General features: G+C 38.6%; 1 protein-coding gene across 4 annotated transcripts in view; it reads right to left on the reverse strand.

The window, feature by feature from the left end:
- Positions 1 to 251: 251 nt before the first annotated feature.
- Positions 252 to 14822, reverse strand: part of SNX8 (sorting nexin 8) — a 1131155-nt gene continuing 1116584 nt past the window's right edge. For all 4 annotated transcript variants that reach the window (XM_044089560.1, XM_044089557.1, XM_044089558.1 and 1 more), the window contains one exon: positions 252 to 1120. In XM_044089560.1, the coding sequence (XP_043945495.1) occupies positions 986 to 1120 (135 nt within the window). In that variant the 3' untranslated portion in view covers positions 252 to 985. The remainder of the gene's footprint in view (positions 1121 to 14822) is intronic.

The following is a 14822-nucleotide window of genomic DNA, read 5'->3' on the forward strand; positions in this document are numbered from 1 at the left end:
AGACGAATTAACATGGTCAGCTCCCAGGCAATAAATGCACTTCTTGTAGGCATCACAGTTAGGGATATTATGCCAAAAAGAAGTGTACTTCTTGAAACCAGTAGGTTTCTTAGACACTGTAATGAGAGAAAAACAAGCAGTGTAACCTAAGAAGAAAAGGTTAACAATGTAATAAATAAATATATATATATATATATATATATATATATATATACATATATATATATATATATATATATATATATATATATATATATACACACACACACACATACACATACACAGATATGTAGATATAAATATAAAGTGAGAGAGACAGCGCCTAGGAAAGAAAAGAAAAACCTAAAAAGGAATAAGAATAATGAAAAGGAAAGTACCAATAATAGTACCAAGAATATCAGAAAAAAAACTACAGGAGAACAAGAAAATAAAAACCCTGACGCCAGTGACAGCTACAAAGGGAGGGAAGAAGCAGTTATTAACTCTTAAGAGTAGAAGAGGAAAAATTTTAGCCAAAAATTTGAAAGAATACTAGACAAAAAATATTGCTTACAAGCTTGAAAATGAACCTCTGTCCTACCACGAAGGCAACTAATGAGATCTGAGGAGTTAGGGAGAGAATACAGCATTATGGGCTGATGGAGGAGCTCCAGAATTGGATCCAAAGTCTTTTGTATGCAGCTGAGTTGGATCCGAACCCATCGGTGAGGAAGAAAGAAAAGGGACAACATCAGATCAAATCACTTAGTAAATTACAGACACTACTGTCACATTAAGGACAGATGAAAATACTTGCATTTTTGTGCAGAAAATGTTCATGTCATGTTAGTTTGGTCAGACTTTAGTCCAATGCACAGCCAGAACCCAAAATCACAAGGCTAGGAGTGAGTTTGTAGTTCGAAGGCTCGTTATGCTCTTTTGTACACAGCCTTGATATGCCTCTTTTATTAGTCCTTCTGACTGTATTATGAGAATAATGGCCTGTTTAACTGGAAAAGAAGGAGGCTGGAGTGTTCTGCCAGTCTGCTTGCTGTGGAGTCAAAGGGGGAGATGGCATTCCATTGGGTCCTACAGACAGACAGTTAAGTTTTGGTTTTAGGTCATTCCAAACTCCACTCATCTAGGAAGAGAAAACAGCTGGTTAGAGATGCACATCATAAATACCCTTTTTTCTAATGCAAAATGTATGCAATAAAACATAATAGATGCATTCTTACCATGTCAGCTAATATATGAGGGGACCCCTCATGTTACTCAATGATTCAAGTTCATCCACTATCCCATTTCAGTCCATGTTTTCCTTCACTGCAGCATCTTTCTCTGGGTGGGGTTAACTATGCCTAATATTAATGTACACCTCACAACAGTTTTTATACATTAAAGTCTGTGGCTCTTAAGTTCTCAGATACCACATGTGGAGTTTCCCAAGACAAACATTTTGTTGTTGCTGAGCTGGTCAAATGGAGGAAGAGTCAGTTTTTCTATTGCAGATCTCACAGGGGGGGCAGTGGGCTCCATGGGGTCTCAAATACAGGCTCCTTAAACTGCTTGACTATTGGGATAGATGCCTATGAGGCTCTAAGAGCAAGCAAGACAAAATAAAAGGTACATTGTGATTGAAGCATAAGATAAGCCCTGATCAAATAGGCTTGTTAAGGAGAGTGGGGCCTGTTTAACACAGGCTACCCTGGGATATATGCCACACCCCTTACACCAATGTGAAAGTCTTACCTACTAGGCTAAAGACCTATTTCTTCACAACTATTTTCTCAGCCACTTTTAGTATATAAAGCACCTCTAAGGGAAAAAATGCCCACTGGAGGATTAGCATACTAACTTCCACACTGCTGACTTTTGATTTTTTTTTTTAAAGTTTGGGAGCATCACCACTTTCTCATGCTAGGTAACTAATTTGTGAGACGCAGGGAAAAATCAAATATCATTCTCTGCTCAGCTCCCTCATTTAAACCAATACTGTTTGGTGAAGGGGGCACCAAAGTAAGGTTAGGATCATTCGATCTTGTCTTTGGAATAATCTAGAGATAACAAGGAAGGGAGATGACTAAGGAAGACTTCAGTTCCATGTAATTAAAAATGCATGCATTACCAGGGCTCCCTTGCTAGTGTATCTAGTGAAAATGTATGGGGTCTGGTGGTTCTGATGAGATGGAAAACAGATCTCTGGGGTATTTTGCATGCTATGTTTAACTTCTGAAAAGCTTCAAGTCTCAACTTTGCTAGTCAGGTCTGGCTATCAGATTGTTCAGTTGGTCTAGTAAAGAATTTTAAGTTGAAGAGATTTAATAGATCTGAAGAAGAAAGTTTTGCTCGACCTCCAGGCTCTCTGCTACTGTGGCCAGACTGCACAGTGGATTTAAGTATAAGCCACATGTATTTTGACATACCACACAACAATGTGTCTGTGATCACCCTGAAAACTTCCGACCTCTGGATAGGTATGAAGAAAATAGACAGCATAAATAATATCCAATATCTTTAATACAAATTGTTAAACCTTGCCTGGACCTTCAGGGATCTGAATCAACCAAGATAACTCTGATGCATTGGTTGTCATGTATGAGTCTCCTTCTGATACACAAATGGCATCCCAGTGATGGCTAACATCTTGGATGTCCACCATGTGAATTCCTTAGGGCTGTCGGGAATGAGTGATAACATTCTTTCTAATGGGTGGATGTGCTGACACCACAGACTTGTTCAATACCACTGGACTTTCCTTGTGTGTTGTCTGGCCAACAGAACCATAAGGAAAGTGGCTAACAATTCCCAGAGCTTCCAGAAAAGCCACTAATGATAAAGATGCTTTTCTCAGCTGCCTGAGAGCAAAAAAAAAAAAAAAAAAAAATCATGGAACTCTTCTTTAGTGGAGGAAATTAGGCTGCACCTTGCAAGGCTCCCAGAAGTACACAGTATAGTTTCTGGTAATAATTCAGAGATGCCTGGATTTATTAAGCATTTTTGGTGTAGTCTAAGGCTTTGGAAAGTTTTTTTCCTGCCATTTGGCCTGGATCAGACAACAATTCAGGTAATGGTAACTATGGATGCCTTTGCCTTTAAGGTGTATAAACAATGCAGCTAAATAACTATGAAATTACTTTGAGACCATGGACAGCCCAATGAACAAGAATGGAAACTAAAAGCGCTGTGCATCTGCCATATATCTCAGGATTTTCTTATGCTTCTTGTAGACTGGGATGTGCAACCAGGCATTCCCCCATATCTACAGTAGGATGACCATTAGGGAATCATATAACAACTTAAGACAGACAGGCTGAATGATTAACATCTTGGACTTTTTTTTTTTTTAGCCAGCAAAAATGTACTTTGTTTGGAGAAATCCAGACTGGGTCTCCACAGTCCTGCATTCTGAGGTACTAAAAGTCTATAGCAAAATCATTTTCCCTAGTCAACTGGTAGAACCATTTCATAGTAGAACAGAGTATTTGTTTAAGAAGGGCCCTGTTACTGTCCATTAAGGCTGGTGGTATGAGACAACCCTATAGAAGAACAGGAAAGGTTCTGAATTCAATCCTGTAATCTAAGACATTTCCTGCTAAATTACTTGTTTCAGCCTCTGCTGCCTCTTCAATGTTTTTTTTTTTAAAAACTGTATTCTGTTGAACTGTTCAACTTAATACCACTTTTGAGTAGTGTGAACAGTCTTGCCTTTCTCTTTCAGTTTTTTTTTTTTTCCAAATTCTTCCCGTACCCAGCTCAGTAGTATAAGGGGATACAAAAGTCCTGACTATGACACAGGAAAGCTGAGTTTTAGTAGCAGTCTGAGTACAGGAGAAATCACACCAGAAGCAAGAGAAATGACAAGGCAGTGACCATTTACATTTCTCAACAGGAGAGTTGGCTGAGCAAGCATGAAATGCATGATCCTTCTAATATTCCTTAGTGAAGACCAGGAAATGCAAAGACATACATGTTACAGAGGCGAGGCAGGGTCTCTGAAGTTACCACACTCACACAAGTGACAGACATCACTTGAATCGGCCCATTGTACAACTTTCCCTATGGATGAGTGCGGTCACATGCACAGAAAAAAAAAACAAGAGTCATAAGGGAATAAAAGAAGTTATGTACTCACCATAACATTCCATCTTTGTTGTCCACTTTCATTCTTCCTCAACAGCTGGGTTCAGATCCAACTCTGCAATAATTTTAACTCATGGCCACTCAAAAACTCTTGAGCTCCTCCCTTACCCATAATGCCCTGTCCTGTAACATACCTCAGATCTTCTTTGCTGGTTTATATAATTTCAAGAAACATTTTTCTAATTATCTTATTAAAGGAAAACAATATCTGGAGTGTAACATTAGAAACAGTGGTGTCCTTAAACTCTCACTCTTCCAGGAGACATTAGATGGAAAAGGTAGGGGGTTGTTGGGATGGGAGTTGAGGAAGAATGAAAATGGACAAGACAGATGGAACATTACTGTGAGTATATAACTTCTTTTCTGAAGTTGTCAATTTTCATTCATTCATTCCTCAACAGTTGGGACAAGAGTCCCCCAGCTACCTAAAATCCCCAGTTGGACAGAAGGATATTCCTGAACACAGTTGAGCCAAAGGCTGCTCTTCCTCTCAAGACCAGATCCAAATCCAAATGAGTAATAAAAGTACAAGTATTAGCCCAAGTTACAGCTGCACACACATCATCCATGGAAGCCCTAGATAAAAATACTGAAGATGTTTCTATGGACCTGGTTGAATGGGATCTTAAAGGTTTTGGTAAGCACAGTGACAACTTGTAGACAAATGACATACAATCCGTAAGCCATCTTGCAAGAGTTATCTTTATAACTGGCTTATCCAATTTGGAATCTGCAAAGGAAACAAATAATTGATCTGTTTCTCTGATGTCCTTCATTCTATGCAAGTAGAAACATAATTGTAAGAGAACATCCAATAAGTGCAACAATCACCTTTGTGAAATTTGAAAAGAAAACTGTCATATTAATGGACTTTTGATGTTTGATTCTGACACCACCTTAAGAAGGAAAGAAGGATTGGTTCGTAATGCCACCTTATCCTTATGAAAAATCAAGTAGGGAGGTTTGGAAGACAATGCTTGGAATTCTGACATCCTTCTGGAAGAGGTGATTGCTACCAAAAATATAGTCTTCCAGGTCAGAAACATCAGATCACACTTGGTTGCTGGTTCAAATGGGGAATTTAAGGTCTATAGTACTACATTTAATTCCCATAGAGGAGCTGAATCCTTATAAGGAGGTCTCAAAATAAGGTTACCATTCAAGAAGGCCTTACAAAATTTTGATGAAGCCAGGGTGGAGTTCTCATTTTCTATGTGAAAATTAGATATGGCAGCTAGTTGGACTAACAGTTGATGAGCTAGCTCCTTCGTTGAAAGTTTTTGCCAAAAAGTCAAGGGCGCTATGTACTGGAGCTGAAATGGGGCCAATCTTTTTCTGATGTGCTCAAACAATAAACCTTCTCTATTTACTTCTGTAAAGTTTTCTTGTAGAAGTTTTGTGAGAAGACAGAAGTATATGACGGACAGGAGAAGACAGCGTATGTTGTCTAGCTATTAACATAAGTGGAGAATCCATGCTATCAGCTTTAGGTTTGCAATATCCATGTGAATTATGTCTGCTAAGACAGGAGGTCTGGAATTGGATGCAGTATCCAAGGTTGGTAGACTAGATGAGACCAAAGAAAGGGGAACTAAATCTGCCGAGGCCAGTAAAGTGCAATAGGGACAACTTTGCTCTTCAACCGGAATGCTTTCTGCATAAATTTAGGTATCAAGAGAGTTAGAGGAGACTGGGGGTGCAACTGTGGAGTACAGAGTCTCTTGGTGAGTCCCTTGGACTGGAGATTACGGTAAGAAAGCTGCTGCACTTGTTTTGGGGAGATGCAAAGAGGTCACAGCAAGGCTGGCCCCACTGGTGAAAAATAATTTCTGCAACCTTCATACTGAGAGACCACACGTAAGGTAGCAGAATGGACCTCTTCAATTTTTCTGCTCTCATGTTGGACTTCCTGGAATGTGCGTACATCAGAAATCGACTGGATTTGATCGCCCATTGCCACACACTCAGAGCTTCTCGACACAAGTGGTATGTTCTGGTCCCTCCATGTTTGTTGATGTACCAAACCACTGACATATGGTTGGTCTGAATCACATCTGTCCTGGAAGGGAGAGAGGCTTGGAAGGCCTGTAATGTTAAGAGCACCGCTTTTATTTACAGGCCACTGATATGCATGTTGGCCTCTTGATGGACCAAGTGCCTTTGACTGTTTTCCTCAGAAGATGCCCCAGAATCCGGGAATCATCCGTTGTCACTATGGCCTTGGGCTGAGGGAGAATGATGGGATGGCCTTGCAAAACCTGATCTGATCAAATCCACCACCAAAGGTATTTTCTGCATGCCTGGGTAATCCTTTTTTTGGGCAGACATTTGGTGATAAATAATAGACCACTGCGTTGCTAACATCCACTGAATAATTCTCATGCGAAATCTTGCTAAGGGAACTAGAACTACAGCTGCAGACATTGACCCCAAGGCTTATAGGATCAGTCAGGCTGAGACAGTGGAATTGTGAAAAACCTTTCTGAACTGGAATCTGATAGTCTGTACTCTTGAGAGAGGAAGCAAGGCAGTCACTGACACAGTGTTGAAAATCATTCCTATGAATCCAGTGTTTGAGTCTGTTCTAACTGAGACTTGTTTTAATTTATGGTAATCCCTAGACTGGGGCAAGTTTGGAGTACCTGGTCTCGAGCTCTGATAGGTGGATGCCTGGTTCAGGCGGTAATGAGACAGTCGTCCAAATACGAAAACACTTGGAATCCTTGCTGTCTCAAGTGAGCTGCTACTACTGCCATGCATTTGCTGAACACCCTGGGGGGTGAAGGTAGTGCTCTGAACTGGTTACGACTGGCTCCCAGCCAGAAGTGTAGATACCTTCTGGATTGTCTGTTAATTTTTATATGATAGTGTGCATCCTGAAGGTCTACTGAGCACATCCAATCATTCTTGCCCAAAAAGGGCAGAATGGACTGAATCGTGACCATTCAGAACTTGGTGCACTTAACTGATTTGTTCAGACTGCTGAGATATAAAATAAGTCTAGCTCCCTGTTTTCTTTGGCAATAAAAAGGTCTGGTCTGGTGGGACCTCTTGGATGACATTCTTTTCTAGCAGCTTTTATATTTCTAGAGCTGCTGCTTTTGTCTGACTGGGTGGAACATCAGGAAATTCGCAAAGTAGTGGAGGTGGTAAGGAAAAAGTAATTGTATAACCTTTGGAAATCATCCTCTATACCCATGACTTTTTGTATCGTCTAGCCGGGTTCTCTGGTGCAGGGATAAATTATCCTCCACAGGTGGACAATCATAGGTTCATACTAGGCTATCTGCCCAAGGGCATTTATAAGCCTAGCCCAGAGTTTTGTGGCTTTCGCCACCCCTTTAGTTTGAAGGATACTATGCCCATTGTTTTGCTGTGCCTCTGTCAAGCAGTGACACTGAGGTAATCCCTGGGGTATACCTGCGATCTCCCATCCATTGGTCAAGATTCCTCTTGAACAGAGCCAGTGAGGTGCTCTGTCTCACATGGACCGGGATTCTGTTCACCACTCCACGGACTTGTTGGTAAATTACTTCATTAAAATGAAAAAAGTTTCCTTCAAGTACTAGGGAAACCAAAGTGCAAATAGTAGATATTCTGTTTTGACTAATGATTTGCTCCTCTATCTTAGGAAGCTCAACCTAAAGCTGATCTGTGACAAAGATTCTGATTTGGACAGTAATTTCGTTAATGTTAACCTCAATCTTCCATTCAAACACAGCATCTTCAACCCACCTCTCAATAACACCTTACAAATCTTCTTGAAAGTTGTTTGACAGAGACTTCAGACACCTACTTAATACCAATAATCCTTACAAATGGTTTAACCTTTCCACAGCAGAAGTCATGGAGCTTAATAATCTAAAAAAAGATAAGTCCCTCAGAATCATGTCTGCGGACAAAGGCACAGGTGTAGTCCTTATGGAACATCAACGTTATGTTAACACCTTGGAAGATGATCTCAAGAACAGTGAGTACTACTTACCTGTACAGATGTCAGATGTAAACCGTGCCTTTAAAAAGATAGATAGAACTCTTAAATCACTTACCAAACAACAGATTTCCTCAGATGAAGCAGAATTCATGCAAGTACAGTACCCACAACTAGGGAAATTCTTTGGTATCCCTAAATTACACAAGGATCAAACTAACCCGCCTTTCCGTCATATTGTCTCTAATCATAAAACAAAGACTGAAAAAGTCTCAGAATTCTTGGACCGGACTTTGAATCCCATAGTGCAAAGGTCTCCGTTTTATTTACGTGACTCATAGGACTTCCTTAATTTACTTTTTCAGCACCCTCCCACTTCCTCTGATAGTTTGTTAGTCACGCTTGGTATAGAGGCTCTCTATACAAATATTCCACACAAGGAAGGTATTGAATTTTTACAGTCGTATTTAACACAATCTACAGTTAGTCAAAACAGTATATCTACTATTTGCACTTTGGTTTCCCTAGTACTTGAAGGAAACATTTTTCATTTTAATGAAGTAATTTACCAACAAGTCCGTGGAGTGGCTATGGGGTCAAAGACGGCCCCTGCCTTTGCTAATTTGGTTTTGGCAGCTTGGGAAATGAATTCCCTTGTACATCTACCTGATTTTAAATTTGTTAAAACTTATAGAAGATACACAGATGATGTGTTTTTTGTGTGGGAAGGTGGTGAATCTAACTTGCATAACTTTCTTAACTCTATTGCTGACTCTATCCCTTTCCTTAAATTCAAACTTGCTTCCTGTGGAAAACAAGCTGATTTTCTGGATACTTGCATTTCTTTAGATTCCTCCAATTTGTTATGGAAGTCCACTATTCATAGAAAAAAGACAACTACTTAGATTTCACTAGTATGCATCCTCGGTTCATGAAAGTCAATATGGCAAGAGGTCAGTTTATTTGTATTTCCCATCTTGTTAGTGATGATGTTAACTTTGTTACTGAATGCAATATCCTAAAATTGTTGCTGGTGGAAAGAAATTACCCTCCACTTCTACTAGATAGGATCATTACTGAAGTTTCTGAGGCCAGGGCATCTAAATTTCCCCCCATTATTTCTAAGGGCTTTACACCTAGAAGACGCACAGAACTTGTAGCTCCTTCCCCGTCTGTTACAAATTCCTTGCTTGGTACTGTTCCTTCAGATCCCAATAATATTCCCTCATCCAGTATAGTATCTCCCTCTCCTGAGACCCCTGTACGAGACTGGTCAGTTGCTTTTCCTATCCCTATTTGTAGGGATGCTGTTCCCATTAGGAATATTATTCTCAATAACTGGGATATTTTGACAAATAGTCAAGAGGTGTCTAATAAATTAGGAATGACTCCAGTTTTTTTACACAAGAGAACCAAGTCTCTTAGAACAGCTTTTGATAACAGAGACTCTCACTTTATTTTAGATGCTTCCACTTCTTCAGACAATACAGTTGGTATGTTTCCTTGTGGCATTTGTGTCACTTGTCCATACATTTTCAAGGGCAGTGCTTATGTCTTTAAACACAATAATTTCAGAATCCAGTTTCATAGACATTTAGATTGCAAATCTATAAATGTTATTTATGCAGCAGTGTGCAATTCTTGTCCTGCATTCTATATTGGCAAAACCTCTAGAATGTTTTCTGCTAGAATAAAAGAACATTTGGCAGCAATTAGAAGGCATGATTCTAAAAATGCCTTTGCTAAGCATAGTTTATTATGTGATAATTTTGCAAGTTACACTTTTCTTATATTACAGAAGATAGATTCCTTCTTTGGTGACATCAATACACTACTTGAAGTAAAAGAATTAAGTTGGCAGCTTAGATTCAATTCAGATGCACCGCCTGGTTTGAATGAAAGCCTAAATATTAAATGTGTTCTTAGGTGGCAACGCTAAAGTTTCCCTTTACTCAAACACTGTCTTATTATTGAGAGACTGCTTTTTATAATGTTTTTCAAAAAAGGTCCTTCAAAATATGTTCTTAGATGATATGTAATCTTTTAGTTATTTAACTTTTATGTTTAAGCATATATTAACATTTGCTTTTGCTTCAGTAGTTGTACTGCTACAGCTCTTGTTTATGTAAACACTGCTCACCCAGTATTTTATTGGCTCTGAAATTTACATTATTTATATACTGCCTGGTTTCAGTAGTCTACTCTTTTTTGGTAACACCCACTAGGGTATATATACTGTGGTTTTCGTCTTACTGTTGTTTGATAAAGTTCTTGATACTATTAAAAGGACGAAAGCTTAGCTATTGGCTCCTTCATCGTTCTTTTATATTAAGAAGTGTTTTAGTCATTTGTATTCCTGATCTTCTTATCTCTGAGAACAGTTTTTAGTGCTAATATATATGTATATATATATATATATATATATATATATATATATATATATATATATATATATATATATATATAGATATATATATAGATATATATATAGATATATAGATATATATACACACACAAACATATATATATATATATATATACACACATATATATATATCTATACACATACACATGTATATATACATATATATATATATATATATATATATATATATATATATATATATATATATATATACACATACACATGTATATATATATATATATATATATATATATATATATATATATATATATATATATATATACACACACACATACACATGTATATATATATATATATATATATACACACATACACATATATATATATATATACACACACATATACACACATATATATATACATATATATATATATATATATATATATATATATATATATATATATATATATATATATATATATATACACATATACACACATACATACATATGCACACACAGAGAAATGCTAACAATGGTATTCAAGAATACACGTGAAGTGTAAGAAAGAAACTGAGAAAGGGAAAGAAAGCATACCAACTATGGCAAGGAGAAATAGACAGTGTAGGAAAGGGAGGAATCAATATAATAAAAAGGCAAAAAATGAAGGTCATTACGAATAAACTATCAAGTAGCATGAAAATTTCTACTGATCTTCTCAAAAAACAACTAGCTAGCTTGAAAAGTCAGTGACCATGTCCTAATGCTAAAATGGCAAATGAGATCTGAGGTATGTTAGGGGATAGGGCACTATGGGTAAGGGAGGAGCTTGAGAGCTTTTGAGTGGCCATGAGCTAACAATTCGGCCAAGTCGGATCTGAACCCAATTGTTGAGGAATGAATGAAAATTGACATTAGATCTCCTGATCCTTTCTGCTTAAGAGTACAATCTTCATGCCAAGGCAAGAGAGTGAATAGGTTAAACAGAATGGATGTAGCCAAGTGAAGACAGTCAAGAAGGGCACCGAACACAGAATTTGCAAAAAAAAAAATCATATATATTCACATACATACAAACACGTATCAAGCATACGCACGCATGCATATATATGGATTTACTTTGTTCAAAAATAAGTTACATCAAACAAAGTAGATGCCACTGAAGTCAAGTTTTAACTGACGAAAGCGCTTAATTCATTTGTTGTTGCAATAAAGAAGGTATTGGACTCGCAACGTATAGTGCCTTTTTTGGGTTTTACAGTTTCTTATAAGCACTACTGCACCTTTGTTTGGTCCATATATAAAATATAACCTATATATATATATATATATATATATATATATATATATATATATATATATATGTATATATGTATATATATGTATGTATATATATATATGTATATATATATATGTATATATATATATATATATATATATATATATATATATATATAGATATTAGACACACATACAGTGGATATAAAAAGTTTACACACCCCTGTTAAAACACCAGGTTTTTGTGATATAAAAAATGAGACCACAATAAATCATTTCAAAACTTTTCCCACCTAGAATGTGACCTATAACCACAGCAATTCAATTAAAAAGCAAACAAATGTGTTAGGGGAAAAAATAAAAAATGTATGATAAGCTGGTTGCAAAAATGTGAACAGCCTTAAACTAATACTTTGTTGAAGTACCTTTTGATTTAATTACAGCTTTCAGTCTTCTTGGGTAGGAGTTTTTCAGCATGGCAGATCTTGACTTGACAATATTTGCCCACTCTTCTTTGGAAAAACGCTCCAAATCAGTCAGATTGCAAGGGCATCTCACCCCACAGATGTTCTACTGGATTTAGATCTGGGCTCTGGCTGGGTCATTCCAAGAAAAAAAGTTATGTACTTACCGTTACGGTCCATGTTTACCTCCATTCTTACTGGTTGGGCTTGGAACCGATCCTCGGTTCAGACTCGGCCACATTCTAAAGCTCATAGTCTTCCACTTGGCTCGTGGCTGAGCACCCTATCCCATGACACACTGGTATGCTACCTCAGATCTTGTTTGCTGATAATTATAGCAGTATAAACTTGCACACAGCATTATAAGACATTACAGAGAGGAAGTGAAAATCAGAAAACTTCCTTGGTAAAAGAAAAGAAATTCCTCTCAGTCCTCCGGAAACTCTAGGCTGGGGGAAGGAGGGTGGGATGTAAGAATGAAGGCAAGATGGGCAACAAACATGGAACATTATAAGTATATAACTTCTTTATGTTATGTTGTCCTATGTTGCTTCATTCTTACTGGTTGGGACAGCGTCCCTAGCATCATATATCCTGGGCAGCTCACGGGAGTATATTTTTCAGGACAGTGGAACCAAAAAAGGCCCTTGTCCTTGGAGGCCATAATCTACCTTGTAATGAAGGTAAGAGGTTTGGCCCATGTAGTCGCAGCACAAATATTATCTAGTGACAGTCTAGCCTGAAACGCAGATTAAGTTGCAATCGCTGTAGTGGAGTGACCTTTGACTTTAAAGGGGAGATTTCTATTGTTAGAAGTGCATATAAATGTGATACAATTTGAAAGCCATCTCGAAAGTGTGACCTTTGAAACAGGATCACCTTTTTTAGCCTCTGAAAAAAAGATGAACAGCTGATCAGACTTCCTGAAAACTTTAGTTCTGTGTAAAGACAGACAAAGTTGTCTGCATGTCCAATTGATAGTGTGCATATTCTGCCTTGTTGCCAGATTGGGGAAAAAAACTGGAAGCTCAATAGATTGATTAAGATTAGCTTCCGAGCACACTTTTGGTAAGAAAGATGGATTAGTTCGCAGAAACACCCTGTCCTTATGGATTGACAAAGCTTGAAGCTCAAAGACTCTTCTGGCAGATGTGATACCAATCAGTAAAATTGTTTTTCATGATAAAAATTTGATCTCAGATGTTGATGCGGGCTCAAATGGAGGATGGATCTGGTGACAGAGTACAAACTTTAGGTCCCAAGGTGGAAGAGGGTTCCTTGATGGAAGGTCTTACTAAGCAGGTGCCCTTCAGAAATGCTCTGCATAATCTGTGGGACATCAAATTTGCAGTTGCATAACCTGCATGAAAACTTGCAGCCAAATGAACCTTGATAGTAGCTGCAGTGGAACCTTTATGAAACAATTCAGCCAGGAAATCCAAAATAGAGCTAATAGGCACAGAAAAAGGGTCAAGATTTCTTTCTGAAGCCCAATAAGAGAATCTCCTCCATTTACTGAGATATAATTTTCTAGTGGAGGACTTGTATACGGAAATAAGTATGTGCTTTACTGATGGTGTGAGAGTAGGAAGCCTGACTATTTGGAACTGGGGCAGCCAAGCTGTCAACTTGAGGGTCTGGAGGGAGGGGTGGTGCAATCCCGACAAATGAGTCAGAAGGTCCGGAACTGGGTCCAGAATCCACAGTTCCTCCTGAAGATGAGGCCATATCTGACGAGGCCAGTATGGAGCAATGGGAAGAATCAGCCTGCTTCCCAAGGACCTGGCTTTCTGAATTACTCTGGGTATGAGAGAGAAGGGGGGAAAAGCATAAAGAAGTCCCGACGGCCAATCATTAACTAGTGCATCCCTTGGTAACATCCCTGGAGGGAGTGTCTATGGCAAAGTAGTTGCTGCATTTGGTGTTTATGGAGGTGGCAAAGAGGTCGTAGCAAGGCTGGCCTCACTTTCAGAAAATCTTTTCCACTATCTCTTGATTTAGGGACCACTCGTGAGGCATGAGTATTGCCCTGCTGAGTCTGTCTGCTATCATGTTGGATCTCCCCAGGACAAGCGTTGCCATTAGAAAGCATTGGGAAGATGTTGCCCATTCCCACACTCGGAGTGCCTCTAGACAAATTGAGTAAGAGCTGGTTCCTCCTTGTTTATGTACCAGACCACTGACATGCTGTCTGTCTGAATAGCAATCGTTCCTAGTGGAAGAGAATTCTGAAGTGCCTGTAATGCCAAGAGCACAGCTCTCATCTCTAGGACACTGATGTGCAGGTGGGCCTTGTGATCCTGCCAGGTGCCTTTGACAGCCCTCCCCAGATAATGCCCCCCACCCTACCTGGGAGTTATCTGTGGTCACTGTGGCTATAGGCTGAGGAAGAAAGGGATGACCTACTGTCACATGGCTGGAAAGGAGCCACCATCTCAGGTCTCTCTTGCACGACTCTGATCGTGATTTTGAGAGAAATGGGTAGTTCCTGTAACGACCATTGGGCAAATAGGAGCCACTTTAGAAAGCTAATGTGCATGTACGCTAAAGGGACTAATGTTATTGCTGCTGCCATGGTCCCCAGGAGTTTAACTGTTTTTGCTTTGACTCTGGCTTTTAACATGAGATTGAGAATTTGCTGT

The sequence above is a fragment of the Protopterus annectens genome, chromosome 12.part0 (genome assembly GCF_019279795.1).
Source record: "Protopterus annectens isolate FY-2018-M chromosome 12.part0, PAN1.0, whole genome shotgun sequence".
Taxonomy (NCBI): Eukaryota; Metazoa; Chordata; order Ceratodontiformes; family Protopteridae; genus Protopterus; species Protopterus annectens.